This window comes from Apium graveolens, chromosome 8 (genome assembly GCF_009905375.1).
Source record: "Apium graveolens cultivar Ventura chromosome 8, ASM990537v1, whole genome shotgun sequence".
NCBI lineage: Eukaryota > Viridiplantae > Streptophyta > Magnoliopsida > Apiales > Apiaceae > Apium > Apium graveolens.
The window spans coordinates 256,653,598-256,671,935 of record NC_133654.1 but is presented as its reverse complement, the minus strand read 5'-3'; the positions used below and the strand labels follow the sequence as shown (position 1 = coordinate 256,671,935).

At 33.1% G+C, this 18,338-nt stretch overlaps 1 protein-coding gene across 1 annotated transcript; it reads left to right on the top strand.

Moving 5' to 3' along the window:
* The first annotated feature begins 10,087 nt into the window (after positions 1 to 10,087).
* LOC141680689 (uncharacterized) lies at positions 10,088 to 12,920 on the top strand. The gene is made up of 5 exons (XM_074486847.1): positions 10,088 to 10,741; positions 10,909 to 10,975; positions 11,081 to 12,201; positions 12,425 to 12,584; positions 12,670 to 12,920. The coding sequence occupies exons 1-5, from the start codon at positions 10,088 to 10,090 to the stop codon at positions 12,918 to 12,920; spliced, it is 2,253 nt and encodes a 750-aa protein (XP_074342948.1).
* Positions 12,921 to 18,338: the final 5,418 nt, after the last annotated feature.

The window sequence follows — 18,338 nt, the reverse complement described above, 5'->3', positions numbered from 1 at the left end:
TGAGTCTTCTGGATTTTCTTGGTTTTGGGCTTTTAGCCTTTCTTTCTTTTCCAAATGCAACCGCATGTCGCTTGAGAGAACTTTCTTTCCTTTAGATGTTTGAACTCTAAAACGCTGATCCGATACAATTTTTCGTTTTCTGTCCCTTTGGAGTGAGTCCTTCAAGCCCAGAAATTGGTCTTTTGGAGGAGCCTCAGGTGGAGGGAACAGACACTTCGGTTTCAATGCCGGTTATTTAGGGAGCTCGCGATCGTCATGGGTCGAGGGGTCGGCGGCAACTTTTGCCGTCAACACCTTTACCTGAGTTGGTCCGGCGGTTCCCGAATCAAGCTCTTCTACAATCATCTTCTAGTTGGATCTTGTTAAAGCAAAGCTCCTTCTAGCGCCAAATGATGTTCCAATAATATTGTTATTACTATTAGATTATAATTTTAGGGGATGATCTTCTTTGCTTAATTTGCCAACCCCTTCAAATGGGATTGTTGTCCTTTATTTATACTAAGTCCCAAATGGGCTTTTTCCTTACAAGTTGGGCCTTCTTGGGCATTACATAACATATTACAACTATTCTAACTATAACTCTTTTGGGCCGCTTTGTCTTGGTCCAACACACACAAACCAGTCTTCTTCCCTTTAATTTTTCCGAACACCCACTACGCCGCTGTCGCCGCTATTGCGGCCGTTTCTTCCCCAATAACACTCCTCATGCCTCATACAGTAAAACCCCTTAATTCTTTTTACAAAAAACATCTGCAACCATAAATCACCTTCTTGGAAATGAACCCTAATTTTTATTAATTTTGGAAACCCAATATTGACCCATTTCACCATGATCCAATTAAAATTTTTAATAGAATACCATTTTCAAAAATAGTAGTTTCACATATTAAATTTTCCTAATCATCAAAATACTCCAAATCAATTATCTACAAACAATTTCAAATTTAGCAACCAAAACTCATAATTATAAATTAGGAAGAACCCTAACAATAAATGCTAATAATAATTAAATAAAAAGGAAGAAAATAATACCTTCATTGATTTGATGAATTTCGTAACGTCTAAATCACTAGCGATTGATTACCAAACTTCAACACTTGATTTGATCTTCTCCCAAACTTTAATCCCCTCTCTAATCTTCCTACTACAATATCCAAATCCCTCCAAGATTTAATTCCTCCACATAATTTGCCTACTAATTCTAACTTGTGATCAATTATACAAAAGCAGTTATATTTTAGGACAAGGCTTATATTAGGGATTTGTGTGTATTTAGCGTGTGAGAAATTGGGGCAACGTTAGTTTGGTTTTCATTTATTTATATTATTATTTAACCAACGGTTAATTGTTAACCTTGGAGTTAACTAAGTGCAACTAAGTGTAGTGAAAAAATCACCCACTAAATTGTGTAATATTCTTGGCTCACTAATTATTCCAAATAGAGAAAATATACATTTATCATTTTTTTAGTAAGATAAATAAACAAATATAATAAAATCGAACAAAGTAAAAGTACACTACCCAATTATTTCTACAAGCGTTATTTATCCATAAAAATGAAGATGTAGAAATTTATTAAGAAATTTTTCTAAAATTTTTAATAAGAAATTTTAAATTTACAATATTGTCGTTATAAATATAGAATAACAATGCAAATCTATTTTTCTAAGAAAATTACCAAATAATTAAATACTTAACCAAAAAGATTAATTATCTCATACTTATTTAAATTCCCGCACAATATTTAACAACACAAAATAGCAACTTCCTGTTTTGATATCAAGAATTTCATTAATATTAGGAAAAAATACTAAGAAATAAATATCCAAATATTGTTGTGCATTAATTAACTAATAATACTCTCACTTTAGATTTTAAAAAATATATGTATTAGAGGATAAACATATTCGATAGAAAATAAATATCTGCTATTATTTTAAAATAATAGATTATGTAACTCTCGATAAACATAAGCCTTCTAAACTAATCAGTGTTCATACTCGGGAAAATAATAAGAAATTAATTCGAGCACTTACATTCTAATCATAAATCGCGATAAAGACAATTACTTAGTTAAAATTTTGCAAACATTACAGTCTCCCCCTCGAAGGATTCCGTCCTCAGAATTAGTGCGATTAGAAAATAAAGCGGGGTCATTCTTCCGTATCTCCTCCTCGAGTTCACAAGTAACTTCTTCTGTGGAATGATTTTTCCAGATCATCTTAACCAACCTCATCTCTTTATTTCATAGCTTCTAAATCTTAATGTCTACGATCTGAATATGATGTTATTAGTATAAAAAATCGGGTAGAACTTCTATTGGCTCGTATGCAAGTACATGACAGTTATCAAGATGGCAATTCTTCGTAAGCCTTTAGAATAGATATGTGAAAAACATCATGAATATACTAAAGATCTGGTGGCAATTCTAACTGATAAGATATAGCTCCTAATTTCTTCAAAATCTCAAACGAACCAATATATCTAGGACTTAGCTTTCCTTTCTTTCCAAATCTCATAACTCCTTTCCAAGATGACACCTTAAGTATAACTTTGTCCCCAACTTCAAATTCCTTATGTTTCCTTCCCAAATCACCATATTTCCCTTGTCGATCTTGGGCAACTATTAATCTTTTCTTGATACTCTCAATGGATTGTGTTGTTTGTTTTATCATTTGAGGTCGATAAATTTTTGTTTTACCTACTTCTTCACAAAACACTGGTTATTGCATTTTCTACTATAGAGAGCTTCAAATGAAACCATCCACATGCTTGAATGAAAGTTGTTGTTGTAAGAAAATTCCACTAACGCTAAATGGTCATCCCAATTCTCTTTAAAATACAAGACACAAGCCCTTAATATATCCTCAACCGTATATACAGTTCTCTCGCTTTGTCCATCTGTCTGGGATGGTAAGTCATACTCATGTTTAGTCTTGCGCCTAACCATTCCTGGAAACTTTTCCAAAATCATTATGTGAATTTTGCGTCTCTATGTGACACAACTGAAACTAGCACTCCATTTTTAACCATAACTTCTTTCAAATATAAGTTGACTAATTTCTCTATAGTGTCCCTTTAATCAATTGAAAGAAAATGCACATATTTGGTCAATCGATCAACTATAACTCAAATGGCATCATAATTAGTCTTAGATCTTGGTAATTCGACCATGAAATTCATAGTGATATGTTCCCATTTCCAATATGGGATATTTAAGGGTGTAGCAACCCACTTGGTCTTTAATGTTCTACTATTATTTTATGACACTTTAAACACTTACTCACCCACTCCACAATTTCTCTCTTAATGTTTTGCCGCTAATATTTCCTCTTTATGTCTTGAAACATCATCGTACTTCCAGGGTGGATAGAGTATTTAAAATTATGGACTTCGGTTCATAATCTCGTCTTTTAAATATGGCACATGGGGAATCCAAATTCTTGGGGAGAATCTCTTAATCCCTTCGGTATCCCTTAAACTTAAAACTTCATCTCCTGTCAACTCAGCTCTATTATTTTCCATCATCATTTCTTAGCAACGTCGAATCTTTTCTATAACTTGCGGTTGTACTTGATCATAATTTTTTCATTGCTTGAACTAGAATCTTTATCTCCATCTAAATTTTCTCAAACTATTGAATCAATTTCCTTGATGTCACTAACATCCTTAATCTCTCTTTTTGACATAAAGCATTTGCAACCGTGTCAGGATGGTAATTTATGGTGCAATGATACTCCTTGATCAACTCCAATCATCTTCTTTGCCTCATGTTTAATTATTTCCGAGTAAAATGTACTTCAGGGTTTTATGATCTATATAGATTTCGCATTTTTCTCCATATAAGTAGTGTTTCCAGATCTTGAGCGCAAATACTATCAGTACTAACTCTAACTCATGAGTAGTATCTTGTCTCATATTCCTTCAATTATTTTGAGGCATAAGCAATTACTTTCCCCTTTGACGGAAGTGTCATTGTAAATCATGAAATTTCCTGATTAGTAAGGGAAGGTTAGCATTAGGGCATAAATCAATCTTTTATTTAACTCTTGGAAACTTTCCTTGCCTTTTGGAGTCCATTCAAATTTCTTATTCCTGGAAACTTTTCTTATTATACCAATCTTCGATAATAACTGGCTAATCCAAGAAAACTTCTAACCTTTGTTAGCGTCTTTGGTCCCTCCAAATTTTCCACAACTTCAACTTTGGCAGGGTCAACTGAAATTACTTCACTACTAACGATATGTCCTAAGAATTATACTTCATCTAACCAAAATTCACATATAGAGAACTTTTCGTACAACTTTTCTTTCCTCAAAATCTCTAAAGCCAATCTCAAGTGTTCTGCTTGTTGTTCGCGAGATTTAAAATAAATCAGGAAGTCATCAATAAATACTATAACGCTCTCACCTAGATATTTCTTGAATACTCGATTCATCAAGTCCATGAAAGCAGTAGGGGCATTTTTCAACCCAAATGGAATCACTTGAAACTCATAATGTCCATACCTTGTCCCAAATGTTGTCTTTGGCACATCTTCTAGTTTAATCTTCAATTGGTGATAGGCAGATATTAAATCAATCTTCGAAAAGTTAGCGGCTCCTTTCGGTTGGTCGAATAGATAATCAATCCTTGGTAAATGGTACTTGTTCTTGATGGTTAACTTGTTGAGTTCTCGATAATCAATACACATCCTCATAGATCCATTTTTATTTTTCACAAATAAGATCGGTGCTACCCACAGGGACACGCTAGGTCCAACCACTCCTTTGTCCAGTAACTCATGAAGTTAAGTTGCCAATTCTTTCATCTCCACAAAGGCCATTCTATATGGATCTTTAAAAATTGGTGTTGTTCTTGTAGTGAGATCAATTGTAAATTCGATTTCTCAATCAAGGGATAATTCGGGTAGGTCTTCAAGAAATGTATCCTCGAATTCATTCACAACTAAAATTTCATCCAACTTACGGAAAGGCTTTTCTCTATCTATGATATGAGTGAGATATGCCTGACATTCTTGTTGTGGCATTCTTTTAGCTTGCATCATAGTTAGAAATTTACAAGTTTGTTCTGACTGCGTAGAATTACTCTTTTATTATCGTGCCCATTTAGACTCTCTTTTCAATTTACATTTAATCTGAGCATCATATCGAGTCAACCAATCCATCCCTAATATCACATCAAATTCTCCTTACTTAAAAGGAATAATATTTTTAACAAAGTGTTTTCCTTGAATCTCTATCGTACAATCAAGGCATACTTGACTGACAAATATAACTTCTTGAGTCATAATTTTTACCATCATATCCTCATCTAAAAAAATAATTTTAATCCCTACTTATTCATAAGGTTCTCAAATATAAAAGATCCAGTAGCGCCAGAGTAAATTAACACACAATCATTCACAGAATTCACTAAAAGCGTACCTGCGGTGACATTATTATTAGTGGTAGCATCCTTGACAGTCAGGTTGAAAGTACGTGTAGTAGGTCTGAGTTGTTGTTGCTTCGAGCTCGGGGTGCCATAAATATGGGTACCTCACTTTCCTTTGTGGCTTGAAGGCATTCGCGAGCGTAGTGACTTTTCCTTCCACAACTATGACAAGTGATGGCATTCTCCTTGTGGCTATTCACGTAATGTCCTTTCTTTTCAGATACATATCACGTATCTTTCTCCTAGCGATATTGTTCATCGTGTTTCCGTCCACAAGTCTTACAATCTGGAAAATATGGTCATTCTTGAAGTAGATTTTCTATTTGAGGGGCTCAAAATCTAGTGTTATTATTCTGGTTATCCTTGCGTTCAAATATCAATTTGTCATTCCTCCAATCCTCTATTTTCATAAATGGCCTCTTTTTCTTACTTCCTCAAACTTTCTACCAAAATTTCCACTATTTCTTGAAAACTTTTTCCTGACACTACTTTTGTCCTTGGAATACAAATCATTCTCGCTTTCTACAATTGAAACTTTATGCACGAGTGTCATATAACTAGAAATCTGAAGTACTGCTACTCGCTTTCTAGGTACAAAACTAGAAAGTTCAGAAAAATTGTTCCCGTACCGCGCAACTGTCATGTTCCCTTGATTCAAATCTAAAAATTTCAAGGAACAAATAAGTGAATCTTTCCCACAGAATTATCAGGGTTCCCTCAGTAGCTCTCTTTGCTTCCTAACAATAATTAGCTCCGCCTATTAACATAAAGGTCGTAAAGATAGTTTTTTTGTTTTCTTCAACTCGTACAATTTCAAAGGTCTTCTCAATCACTCTAAGCCAAATTCTTGCTTTTACGGGGTCAGTTTCCCTTTAAGCTCGGGACGATTCAAAGACTTTAAAGACTTAAAAGATATAGTAGACTGAATTTGTTGTACTCCTAGCCTTCTAGGTTTAGAGAGAGGATTCTGCATATATTGTTGTAGAATAGCAAGTACAAGAGCAGTATGATCATTGTTATTTGAGAGTGGATTATGATTCTGATTATGCTCTTGATATTGGTTTTCTACTTGTTGTTCTTCTTGTTGAGGTTGAGTGTTTCCACTCTCTTCTACCTCAGGGGTTGGTCTTGCGTTCTTTGGGGGTCTTCCTTTTTTCTCTTTAGGTGGCATCTTTTCACTAATAAGAAAGAAACATTGAGTTTGATTAAATTGAACCAATAGTGTTTAATAGCAGTTATGAAAATCCGATATTATTGCAATGTGTAAACCAATTAATCCTAATGGATTTTATTGAACTTTCTATATTCAGGGTCTTTTCAAAAAATTTGAATTGATAATATTGGTTTCATAATACTTCTTTTTTTTAAAACAAGGATTGAAAAGGTATAAAGTTGAAATCGTTGTTGTTTCGAAAATACAGTTGGGTTGAGTTTAATAAACAGATTTCATAGTGAAAGAGAGTTAAAACATTATTTATGTATAAAGCAAGAATGAATCAATCCAATTGTAGAGTAGATATAGTGAAAACATTTATTTTTTTAGGTAACGAGAATAAATCATTTTAAATGTTGAGTAATCGAGGTAAAAACACTTATTTAAGAAAATCTTGTGCATAATTATTTTGGGTTGAATTTAAAAGAGTTTATAAAATGGTTTAGTTTAAACAAGTTTATTCTTCAAAATATTTTATGTGTACGCAAAAAATTAGTGTGATTTAAAATAAAAAAGACTTTTTCATTTCTCTATAATTTGACAAGTTCGTTAAGATATATTGAAATGAAATGCGACGGTAATAATATCATGCAAAAACATAAATAATAATATCTGAGGGGAAGTGCAGTTATGTATGCAGCTAAGACATCCTAACACACCCGTTGATAATTTAGCAGTTCAAGGCCATGGTTCAGCTCATCTGATGGCTGCAAAGCAAGCTTCTGGTATGCAGGCTCAATCTGGAAGGCCTGCGAGAAAAAGTGGTTAGTAATCCTTTAGCAGCTTAGAAATGAATATTTAAGTCTTCGATTTGTCTACAAACTTAGACTGTATTGTAGTTAAATAGGCAGAGTCATACTCTCACCATTGAAATTGAGCAAATACTTGTAATGACATAGAAATACAAAATAGTAAAATGTAGAGAAATACAAAAAGAAGGGGATTACCTTCAAAGAAACATGAGGATGATAAGGCCTACAAGCCCCCCTAATGATGAAACAAAATAGCGCGAACACAGTAGCTAAAGCAAAAATAGCAATCAAACACTTGCAACGTTGATAATCACAAAATATGAAGTCTTGTTGTTCTTTGATGACATTAGTAGATTCAGTCCAGCTGGATCTCTTTCGAGTCAAATAATCTTTTCTTGCAAAACCAGCAGAAACTTTGCTATTGTAAGAGGAGAAATGAGAGTGAAGTATGGTACTAGTATTGGAAGAATTGGAAGGGCGGGAAGGGTGCAAAGGAGAATTAATAGGACTACTGCTAAAAAGAGGTCAAGAAGTCTGGGGTGGGGAAAAATCATGAGGAGGGCTTATCACATAGTATAGTAGAGGAGGTTGTGTTGATTATGACATGATTTTGGTGTAGAGCTTGTTGATCCCTCCGATTCTGTTTCTGTATGTAACATCACCCCCTTTCTTTTATCAAATTTATTATACAACAATTACTAATTTATTCAAGCAAGGGGCTCTCAACAGCCTTAAAAATCTTAAACGTGTGATTCGATTTCAACACAAAGGCTTCGTCCAGGTAGGTTTTATTACTTACATTAGCGGGTCGCTTAATGCTCCAACTTAGACTGGGCAATTCTCGTGGAATTACATTGGCAATTGAGGGTTGTAAGATCTGTTCCTTCTTTTTTAATTAAAAAAGAAGATATTAAATGATATTCCGTTGTGGTTTTGCCTGTGAGTTTCTAAAATATACATAAAAAAATACTTTCAATATGGAACTTTAAATATAAATTGATTATAATTTGGTAAAGATAAGAAGATGAAATTGAACACTACAAGAAAATAGGGTTAATTACAACTGATGCAATTTCGACCGCGTCTAAATTCGACCGCAGGCGGTCGAAACATTTTGGCACGACTAAATTCGACTGGCCCCGGTCGAAATCTAATAGTCGAATTTAATTGGTCGAATTTACAAATAAATTCAACTTGAACCAGTTGAAATAAAAACAGTCAAATTTAAATCGGTCGTATTTAGAGTAAAATTCGACCGAAAAAAAATTCAGTCAAATTTATAAATGGTGAGAAAAAAAAGCGGGAATTTTCCCGCCAAATTATTTTTTTCCATTTACTAAATTCGACCGCAGACAATCGAAATTTATTTTTAAATTTTAGCGGGAAATTTCCTTCCGAATTTAGTTTACAGCGGGAAACTTTATTAAACTGAATTCGGTTGAATTTAGTGAAATACTATATTCGACCGCTAGCAGTCCTATATCAAATTCAACTTCAACCAGTTAAAATAAAATGGTCGAATTTAAATCAGTCGTATTTAAAGTTAAATTCGACCGAAAAAATATTCGGTCGAATTTATGACTAAAGGAAAAAAAAGAGAGAATTTTCTCACCAAATAAAATTTAATGTCATTTACTATATTCGACTGCAGGAAATCGAAATATGTTTTTAATTTGGCGGGAAATTTCCCTCATTCCCCCCGAAACATTATACAAGGCGGAAAACTTTGTTTGACAGAATTCAGTTAAATTTACTAAAATCCTATATTCGAATAAAAGCGGTAAAAAAAGAAATTTGGCTGAAAAAGGTGGAAAATTAAATTCGACCGATTTACATCATTTTTAACCTTGTCATAAATTCAACTGTATTCCATTGAATTTAGGAGTTCATTTTAGAAACCCTACTGCCTCTTTCTATCCAGTAGAAGTTTTTCTCATCTTTCCCACCCCCAATTTCATCATTTTCTCTCCTTTTTCATCAAATTCATTCATGTGATCATCATTGTGTTTCAAGTAAGTTTAATTTTAAAGCTTTCATATAGTTTTATGTTCATTAAATTTTATATGTGATTATTATTAATGTCTTGATTTCTTCAATTATTTATGTGTTTATGTAATGATTTGAGTAACTTGAATTTGTTGCTAAAATTAACTTGGTTGTTGTTTATTAGCCTTAGAATATTTGGATAATTAGTAAAATAATTCTATAATTTTGAGTTGTTAGTTGTTGTTTACTTTTTTATGTCGAGCAATGCATTCACCTAATATCAATGTGTGGTTATTTATAGATGGAATCCGATCGTAGTTGGATAGGTCGTAGTCGATTTAATGAAGCAAAATATATTACGGAAGAATATAAAGTTGGTGTGGATAATTTCATTAAATTTTCTATTGATTATCTTGAAGAAGAAGATAATGGCTTTATAAGATGTCCGTGCAAAGGTTGTCGTAATATATACTACAAGCATCCTAGTATCGTGAAAATACATTTATATCGACATGGTATCATGCAATGGTATATTAGATGGGATTGTCACGGGGAGAAATAAATGTCATGGAACAAGGTCGGAACAAGTTCTATTAACACGGGCTGCAAAGATGATGATATGCATGATGCACATGATGGTGCTTTCGAAGATTGTGAGGATTTTGAGGAAGAACCAAATGAAATAGCAAAACAATTTTAAAAGATGGTGAATACTGCATCAGAACCAATTTATCCGAACAATGCCAATCTTACAATGCTAGAGTTTGTAATGAAGCTGCTTCATTGGAAAAATAAGCATAATTGTAGTAACAATGGTTTTGATGACTTGCTTCTCCTCATTGGATCAGTACTGCCCGATGATCATAAATTGCCTGAGAATTACTACACCGTGCGAAAGATGATTAAAGGATTGAATATGGAGTATGAAAAGATTGATGCTTGTGAGAATGATTGTATGTTAATTTACAAGGAACATAGCAAAAAGACAAAGTGTGATATACGCAAAGAAGACCGATACAAAGTGCAAAAAGATCCTAAAAAACAAAAGATCCCTCGAAAAATCTTGCGTTACTTTCCTATTACCATGAGATTGCAGCGTTTATTCATGGTGGAGAAGACTGCAAAATGTATGAGATGGCACCATGATAGAATTGTAGTTGAAGGTGAATTAAGTCACCCAGCAGATGGAGATGAATGGAAAAAATTTGATCGGAAATTTCAAAGATTTTTAAAAGAGATTTGGAATGTTAGACTCGGGCTCCCTATTGATGGATTTGACCCCTTTCGCGATAAGCACGCTAGGGAGTATACAGTATGGCCTGTGGTGGTTATTGTGTACAACCTTCCCCATCTATGTGTACTAAGGCACCATACATGTTTATGCCTCTTCTCATTCCTGGACCGACGGATCCAACAAAAGACTTACCTGTTTATCTCAGGCCATTAATTGATGAATTAAAATTGTTGTGGCATACTGTAGTGGAAACATATGACATGTTCTAACGTACAAATTTTATGATGAAGGCGGCACTTTTGTGGACAATTAGTGACTTTCCTGCACTTGCCAAGCTTAGCGGATGGTCCACTAAAGGTAAGTGAGCATGTCCAGTTTGCATGGGAGAGGTCAAAGGTAAGCAACTCAAACATGGTGGTAAAACAACATTTTATGGCACTGCTCGGTATTTTTTGGAGCCAGATGATCCTCTCAGAAGGAGTACGAGATTTGGAAGAGGTGAGACACGATCAGATTGTGCTCGACATTCAGGGTCACGTGCAAAGGTCATGTGTGAGCAAATACAGTTTCCCCCACCGGGAAAGTCATCGAAGAAAAAACCAAAAGATTATGGTGTGACACATAATTGGACTCACAGTTCTCCATTTTTTCAGCTTCCATATTGGGAGACACTCAGCCTTCGTCATAGCATTGACATTATGCACACCGAAAAGAATGTATTTGACAATATTTTCTACACAATTCTTGATGATTCGAAGAAGTCTAAAGATAAAACCAAATCTAGAAAGGATTGTCAAGAGTTAGGTGTACATCGTGAGTTGTGGATTCAAGATAATGGTATAAAACCACATTCACCATATGTACTTTCGAGTGAACAAGTTCAAAAGATGTATAAGTGGATAGTCTCATTGAAATTCCCAGACGGGTATGCCTCAAACATATCTAGGTGTGTGAATTGGAAGAAAAATTGCATTCGTGGGATGAAATCACACGATTGTCACGTCTTCATGCAAAAAATGTTACCTATCATTTGTCGTGATCTACTTCCGAAATATGTGTCTGATACTATAATTGAATTGTGCAACTTCTTTAAAGATTTATGCTCGTCTAGTCTCAAATACACAGTTTTAGAGAAAATGGAGAGAGATATAGTGAGAATAATGTCTAAGCTTGAAACTGTCTTTACTCCTAGTCTTTTTGATCCCATGGAGCATTTGCCACTGCATTTAGCAACCGAGTGTAAGTTGGGTGGCCCGGCCAATGGGCGTTGGATGTATTTTATTGAAATATACTTGCACAACTTGAAATTGAAGGTTGGAAATAAAGCTCGAGCGGAGGGTTCAATGGCACAACGCTACATTGAGGAAGAATGTGTACACTTTTGTACGTTGTATTTTGATTCCAAGAATGGATTGATGTATAATCAATTACGTCGAAATGAGGCCCCCCAAATGTTTCATAATTCCAATTTGTTAGAAGTTTACACATATCCGACACATCTTAGTCTACGAACTAGAGATATAATCTTGAGTTGTGATGAATATGAACTCGTGGCATACTATGTTCTTATTAATTCGCCGGAGGTTGGGAAGTACTTGAGGTAAGTTATTTTTATTATTTAACTTGATTATGTAGGGGTTTTCAAAAGTTGGTACAACGACAATACCCACATTTGAATGATGCAGAAAAGGAACAATTTCAAAAAGAATAATTTAAAGATTGGCTCGAAAGAAGGGTATGCGTTGTAATTTATACACACACATACATAAATTTTCCTCATATTATATTTCTCACATATATTATTAGGTACAAGATGACGAAGAGCTCAACAAGAAATTTATAGACCTAATAAGAGGTCCGTTTTATAAAGTGGAGTCTTATAAATCATGCAAGTGTAATGGTTACAAATTTGATTATGTAAATGCTAATGAGATCACTTCACCAAATTCCGGTGTTGTTGTCATTGGTGAGAAATTTAATTATTTTTCTTAATATCTAATTTGTATTTTTCTTTACCAATTGTTTTCCAATTTAATACATTTTATTTCTAGGGACTTCTTACGAAGAACATTATGGTAACTACTATGGAAGGATAGAAGAAATTTTAAAACTCTTTTATCAAAATGGGCATCAAGTGATCGTCTTCAAATGTCATTGGTTTGATCACACGGCACATGTGAAAGTCGATAAACACCGGATGACTACCGTAGATGTTAAATCAAAACTAAATGCCAAAGACATGTTTGTGTTGGCTCAGTACAAGGAAAACAAACTTCAACAACGGTTTATGTCCGTTGTCTGATACCCTATTTTTCCGTTGACTATTGAGCCGCCGTCTGTTAGTTGGATCAGGCAACGGCTAAAAAACATTGTCTGAGATTCTACGGACAATGATTATGGATTAAGCCCGTTGTATTACATCCAGAAAACACAACGTTTTTTGCTTGTTTTTGTCGTAACAAGCGACATTACTCGAGGGTTCTCACAAACTCAGAAAACCGTTGTGTAAGGTATAACATTAAAACAAATCCTACAACACTTATTGTTGTATAAACGTTGTTGTGTATTCAGATAGACAACAAAAATGAAATTGAGCTCGTAGAACTCTTGTAATAAATTTCTACACACAAGAGTTTTGGATTTTAATGTATGGCATGATCAGATACATACAACTGTTTATTTGTCCAAACATATTACATTAATACCTTTGATACAATATCTTAATATTATATAGATAATGGTTTACTAGTGTTGTGAGAGTTAATTTTGCACCAAAGTTTTGTGTTCGAAAGCATTGTTTTAGTATTAAAGACATGATATTTTAATGAAGCTTGGTTGTTAAAAGCGTTGTCTTACACAAAATATAACAAGTAATCAAATGAAATTAACTTTGCAAATCTAAACAAAAGTTCTAAAGTTAATCCATGATCGAAAATCACAACAACATAGTTATACAAAAGCTAAAAGCATATTGATATCACTGCCTTCTTGAGTCTAAGATTTCTACTACAAATTAAAGAAAATATAGAGTCTACAAGGATTTGATGTTGGCTACTCAGAGCTCACTTGGCCTTTTCAGCTTCTCTTCACGTCTTCCGCAAGAGCTATGTTGTCCTTGCAATATCATTACAGCATGTGATAGGCAATTTCCCAAACTGGAAAAAACAATCTTCAAAATAAATCGACAACCACTCTTAAGTTAATATTCTTTTCCTTCCTGCATTATAAGAAAAACAAAGAACTGGATCTCTTAATATAAAGTGAAATCAAACCAAGACATAATAGAAAATAAACAAATGCCCATAGTGTCACCTGTCTCACTTCCATGAAGAGACTGTCAATGTCCTGCTTTCTAAAGATACCACATTTCCTCACAGTTTCTCTTGGTGAAGATTGGGAGGTCCTGCTTGTCACAGCTTCATCTTTTCCTCTTTTGACAACCTCCTTTTTCAAATCATCTATCCCGACAATCTGTAGAGAAAGTCGAAGTACACATAAAACTCACTTAAAATAAGATTGACAAACTACATGCTAGGTTCTCAAAATTTCCAAATAAAAGGAGGCCACAAACATATATATAAGGCAATTTGTAAACCAGGGCACATAAATTTGTAAAGTAATCCATAATTATGCTTCTTTTTTCGTAAATAGTTCAGCTGCTTTGTAGCTAGCTGATTACCTAAAAATAGTTTCAAAAACCCTTAAACACGGCTCTACAAACTATTTTATGGAAACTAGCAATGGTTGCTATAATTTCTCGTAACTGTTAGCATAGAAGTCATTAGTTCAGTCACTAACCGAACAGCAGTCTAGTCAGTGATTGAATGCAGTTTGAGTCAAATGTCTAGTTCTTGATAGCTTGGTTAATCTATACATGTATATAAAACAAAATGATTCACGCTTACTTACATTCATAATGTAATCCACAACTAGACTTGTTCTCTGGTCTCCCAATGCAATTGACTAGAAGAAATAATACAGTGGTATCACCATGTCAGAGAAACCGTATATACTTAAACAAGAAACTACAGTATCTAATTAAGAAACTTTCGACCGCTAATACAAACCTTCACGAAAGTATCGAGATCATCATTAGGTTCTATTCCAAGATCCTTTTCTCTTCTCAAAAGTTCCATTAGCATATCTGTATCAAATTCTATATGGTTAGATTCATGATCTAAAATTTACAAAATGAAACTATTCGAAAGATAAAAGATAAATATATATTTAAAATCTACACCATTTTCTTTAGGCTTACCTTGCTTGAATTCAAATCCTTGACGCGTCCTGAAAGTTTAAGAGTCTCCCTCACTGTCATTTCAGCAGTGTGCCAATCCCGTTGACTGATATATGTAGAAGTCCTTTGGGCAACAAACTCATTTAGTGTATGCGCATTATAACTGATTTCCCTGGTTATAACGAGTGCTTTACAAAGAATGCCTCACAATCACATTAAGTATCCATTGCAATCCCTAATTTTTCTAGCACTTGCAACCAGAAAACACTAGCATTTCAAAAGAAAAAACATACAGCAGTAACCATATATCAAAAGAAACTGAGCTTAATCAACATCTAGCTTACTTTTCTGTGCGGATTTTTTTCCGACTCCTTTAGCACTTCATCTAGTTGTTCCGATCCTCTAATTGAAACCAGGCTCTCAGTGTGCTTGAGAATTTTACTTGTACCATCTTGGACAGGGAAAATCTCATTCTCTTTATTCTTCAAGGCCTCAAAAGACGAAACCCATGGAGTAAATTAAGCACAACAAACATAGAACCTAACCTTGCAAATGATAAACAACTACACATCAGTCATGCCCTGAGCTTGAAAGGTCAAATCAGAACTCCAAAAAATATTCCTCAAAATTGTTGCTTTGAACTTGAAAATCAAGGAGATTAGAAATTCCAACCTTCATTTTTCTACTTGAGAAGCTCCACCTATTATTGGAAGTGAATCTAAATAGTTGAGCTGAATTCATAGGTAATTTTGTGAAAGAGAAACAAGATTGGGTGATTGAGATGGTTAGGGTTTCAAAACTCAAAAACCTAAACCCATCATAATACACACTTAATCCATGTGATTTTAAGCAAAACCAGGTAGAGAGAGGAGAGAGAAGAGTTGTGGGAGAGAGATGGAGGAGTAGGGGGACAGAGAACCGGTCAGATCTAAGAAAGGGGAAGGGGAGAGGTAAGGGGGGAATGAAAATCAGAACGGAGGGGGGAATGAAAATTAAACCGGGAAAATCAAAAATTTGTGTGAAAAATGAAAAAATCATAAAAAAAAATTCTTTATATATTATATTTAAATATTTATTTTTATTTTACTTTATATTAATAGAATAATTATTATTTTAAATAATTTTACATAATTTTTTATATAAAATCATTTGAAAAAAATTTGAAAACTTTAAATTATTTTTCTACATAACTAAAGTTAATATATATTAACATTGTGCAAGATGATCCTAAAAACATTTTTTAAGAAATTAATTATTTAATCAAGAAAGATTCTTATTTTCGAAGTTGCAATTCCATTCGATTTTCATTATAAAATCATACAAGATAAATTTAAAATTTTTTGAATTATTTTTTATATGATTACAATCGATATATCTCAATACAGTTCGATCTTCGAAAATATCATTTAAAAAAATTACCATGTTGATAGGAAAATATCTCAATAATTTTTTCATGTAACTAAAATTGATATATCTTAACATCCGTACGGTTGGATCTTCAAAAAAATCATTTTAAAAATTAATCTTGTAAATCGGGAACGAGTCTCGTTGTCGGGAGGGGTACTTTTACCGGATTTTTCTAATCCTGACATGCAAAATGAATTTCAAATTTTTTAATAATTTTTTCTTATGACTAAAATTGATATATCTTAACATCCGTACGGTTGGATCGTCGAAAAATTATTTTAAAAAATTAATCCTGTAAATCATGAACGAGTCTCGTTGTCGGGAGGGGTACTTTTACCAGATTTTTTTAATCCTGACATGCAAAATGAATTTCAAATTTTTTAATAATTTTTTCATATGACTAAAATCGATATATATCTTAACATCCGTACGGTTGGATCGTCGAAAAATCATTTTAAAAAGTTAATCCTGTAAATCGGGAACGAGTCTCGTTTTCGGGAGGGGTACTTTTACTAGATTTTTCTAATCCTAACATGCAAAATGAATATCAAATTTTTTAATAATTTTTTCTTATGACTAAAATCGATATATCTTAACATCTGTATGGTTGGATCGTTGAAAAATCATTTTAAAAAATTAATCCTGTAAATCGGAAACGAGTCTCGTTGTCGGGAGGGGTACTTTTACCAGATTTTTCTAATCCTGACATGCAAAATGAATTTCAAATTATTTAATAATTTTTTCTTATGTCTAAAATCGATATATCTTAGCATCTGTACGGTTGGATCGTCGAAAAATCATTTAAAAAATTAATCCTGTAAATCGGGAACGAGTCTCGTTGTCGGGAGGGGTACTTTTACCAGATTTTTCTAATCCTGACATGCAAAATGAATTTCAAATTTTTTAATAATTTTTTCATATGACTAAAATTGATATATCCTAACATCCCTACGGTTGGATCGTCGAAAAAATCATTTTAAAAATTAATCCTATAAATCGGGAACGAGTCTCGTTGTCGGGAGGGGTATTTTTACCAGATTTTTCTAATTTTGACATGCATAATGAATTTCAAATTTTTTAATAATTTTTTCTTATGAATAAAATTGATATATCTTAGCATCCGTATCGTTGGATCGTCAAAAAAATCATTTAAAAAATTAATCCTGTAAATCGGGAACGAGTATCGTGTTGGGAAGTAGCGCTTTTACCAGATTTTTCTAATCCTGACATTCGAGATGAATTTGAAATTTTTTAATACTTTTTTCATCTGACTAAAATGAGTATTTCTTAACATCTATACGGTTGGATCCTCTAAAAAATCATTTAAAAAATTTATCTTTTTCATCAGGTATGAAAAAAAATCTAGTACGACGCAACACCGAACGGTTTTCTATGAAAAAGTCTTGTCTGAAATAAATTGTGACAACAGTTTTTTTGAAAAAAACCGTCGTTTTAGATGATCAACTTTTTTAAATCTTACGGCTGATATTAAATCTACTTTTAATCAACAGCTCTAATTATACCAACTTAACAATCGAAGTGATTGTTTTTTCACCAATCATATGGTGCCTCGTCATCACAAGAAACGCTTCAGAAATTTCAAGAATCAGACTTACAAACAACTGTTTTCTATGAAAAAAGGTTGTCTTAGATGAACATTGACAATATTTATAATATACACGTTATATCCTCATCAACGTGATTATATGTTGATGCTATTAATATTCGTGTAACATCTAGTATTAATAGGTAAAAGAATTCAAAACTCTATGAAAAAGATGATTTCAAATCTTAATACAAACAAATTAATTTAGTGTAAGTTATTGGTTACTCATATAAATTAAATAACGGTGGCATATAAATTTTCCGAAAAAATTTTAAAACTAGTAAAAATATAGATAACGGTTTACATAAGTGTTTTTCAGGAAATGTCGTTATTGGAATTCTACAACAGTTTTTTCTTTAAGAATGTTGTAGTATTACATATTTTACAACAGATTATAAATATCGATAACGGTTGTCCAACTGTTACAAGTGTTTTATTTTAAAAATACTTGAATAAGGTAGATTAATACA

Excerpts from the sequence above, each read along its gene's own strand:
- LOC141680689 (XM_074486847.1), top strand. The coding sequence starts at position 10,088 with ATGGTGAATACTGCATCAGAACCAATTTATCCGAACAATGCCAATCTT. Across the intron at positions 10,742-10,908 it reads ACAACCTTCCCCATCTATGT|GCGGCACTTTTGTGGACAAT; the intron begins GTACTAAGGCAC and ends TTTATGATGAAG. Across the intron at positions 12,585-12,669 it reads TTCCGGTGTTGTTGTCATTG|GGACTTCTTACGAAGAACAT; the intron begins GTGAGAAATTTA and ends TTTTATTTCTAG.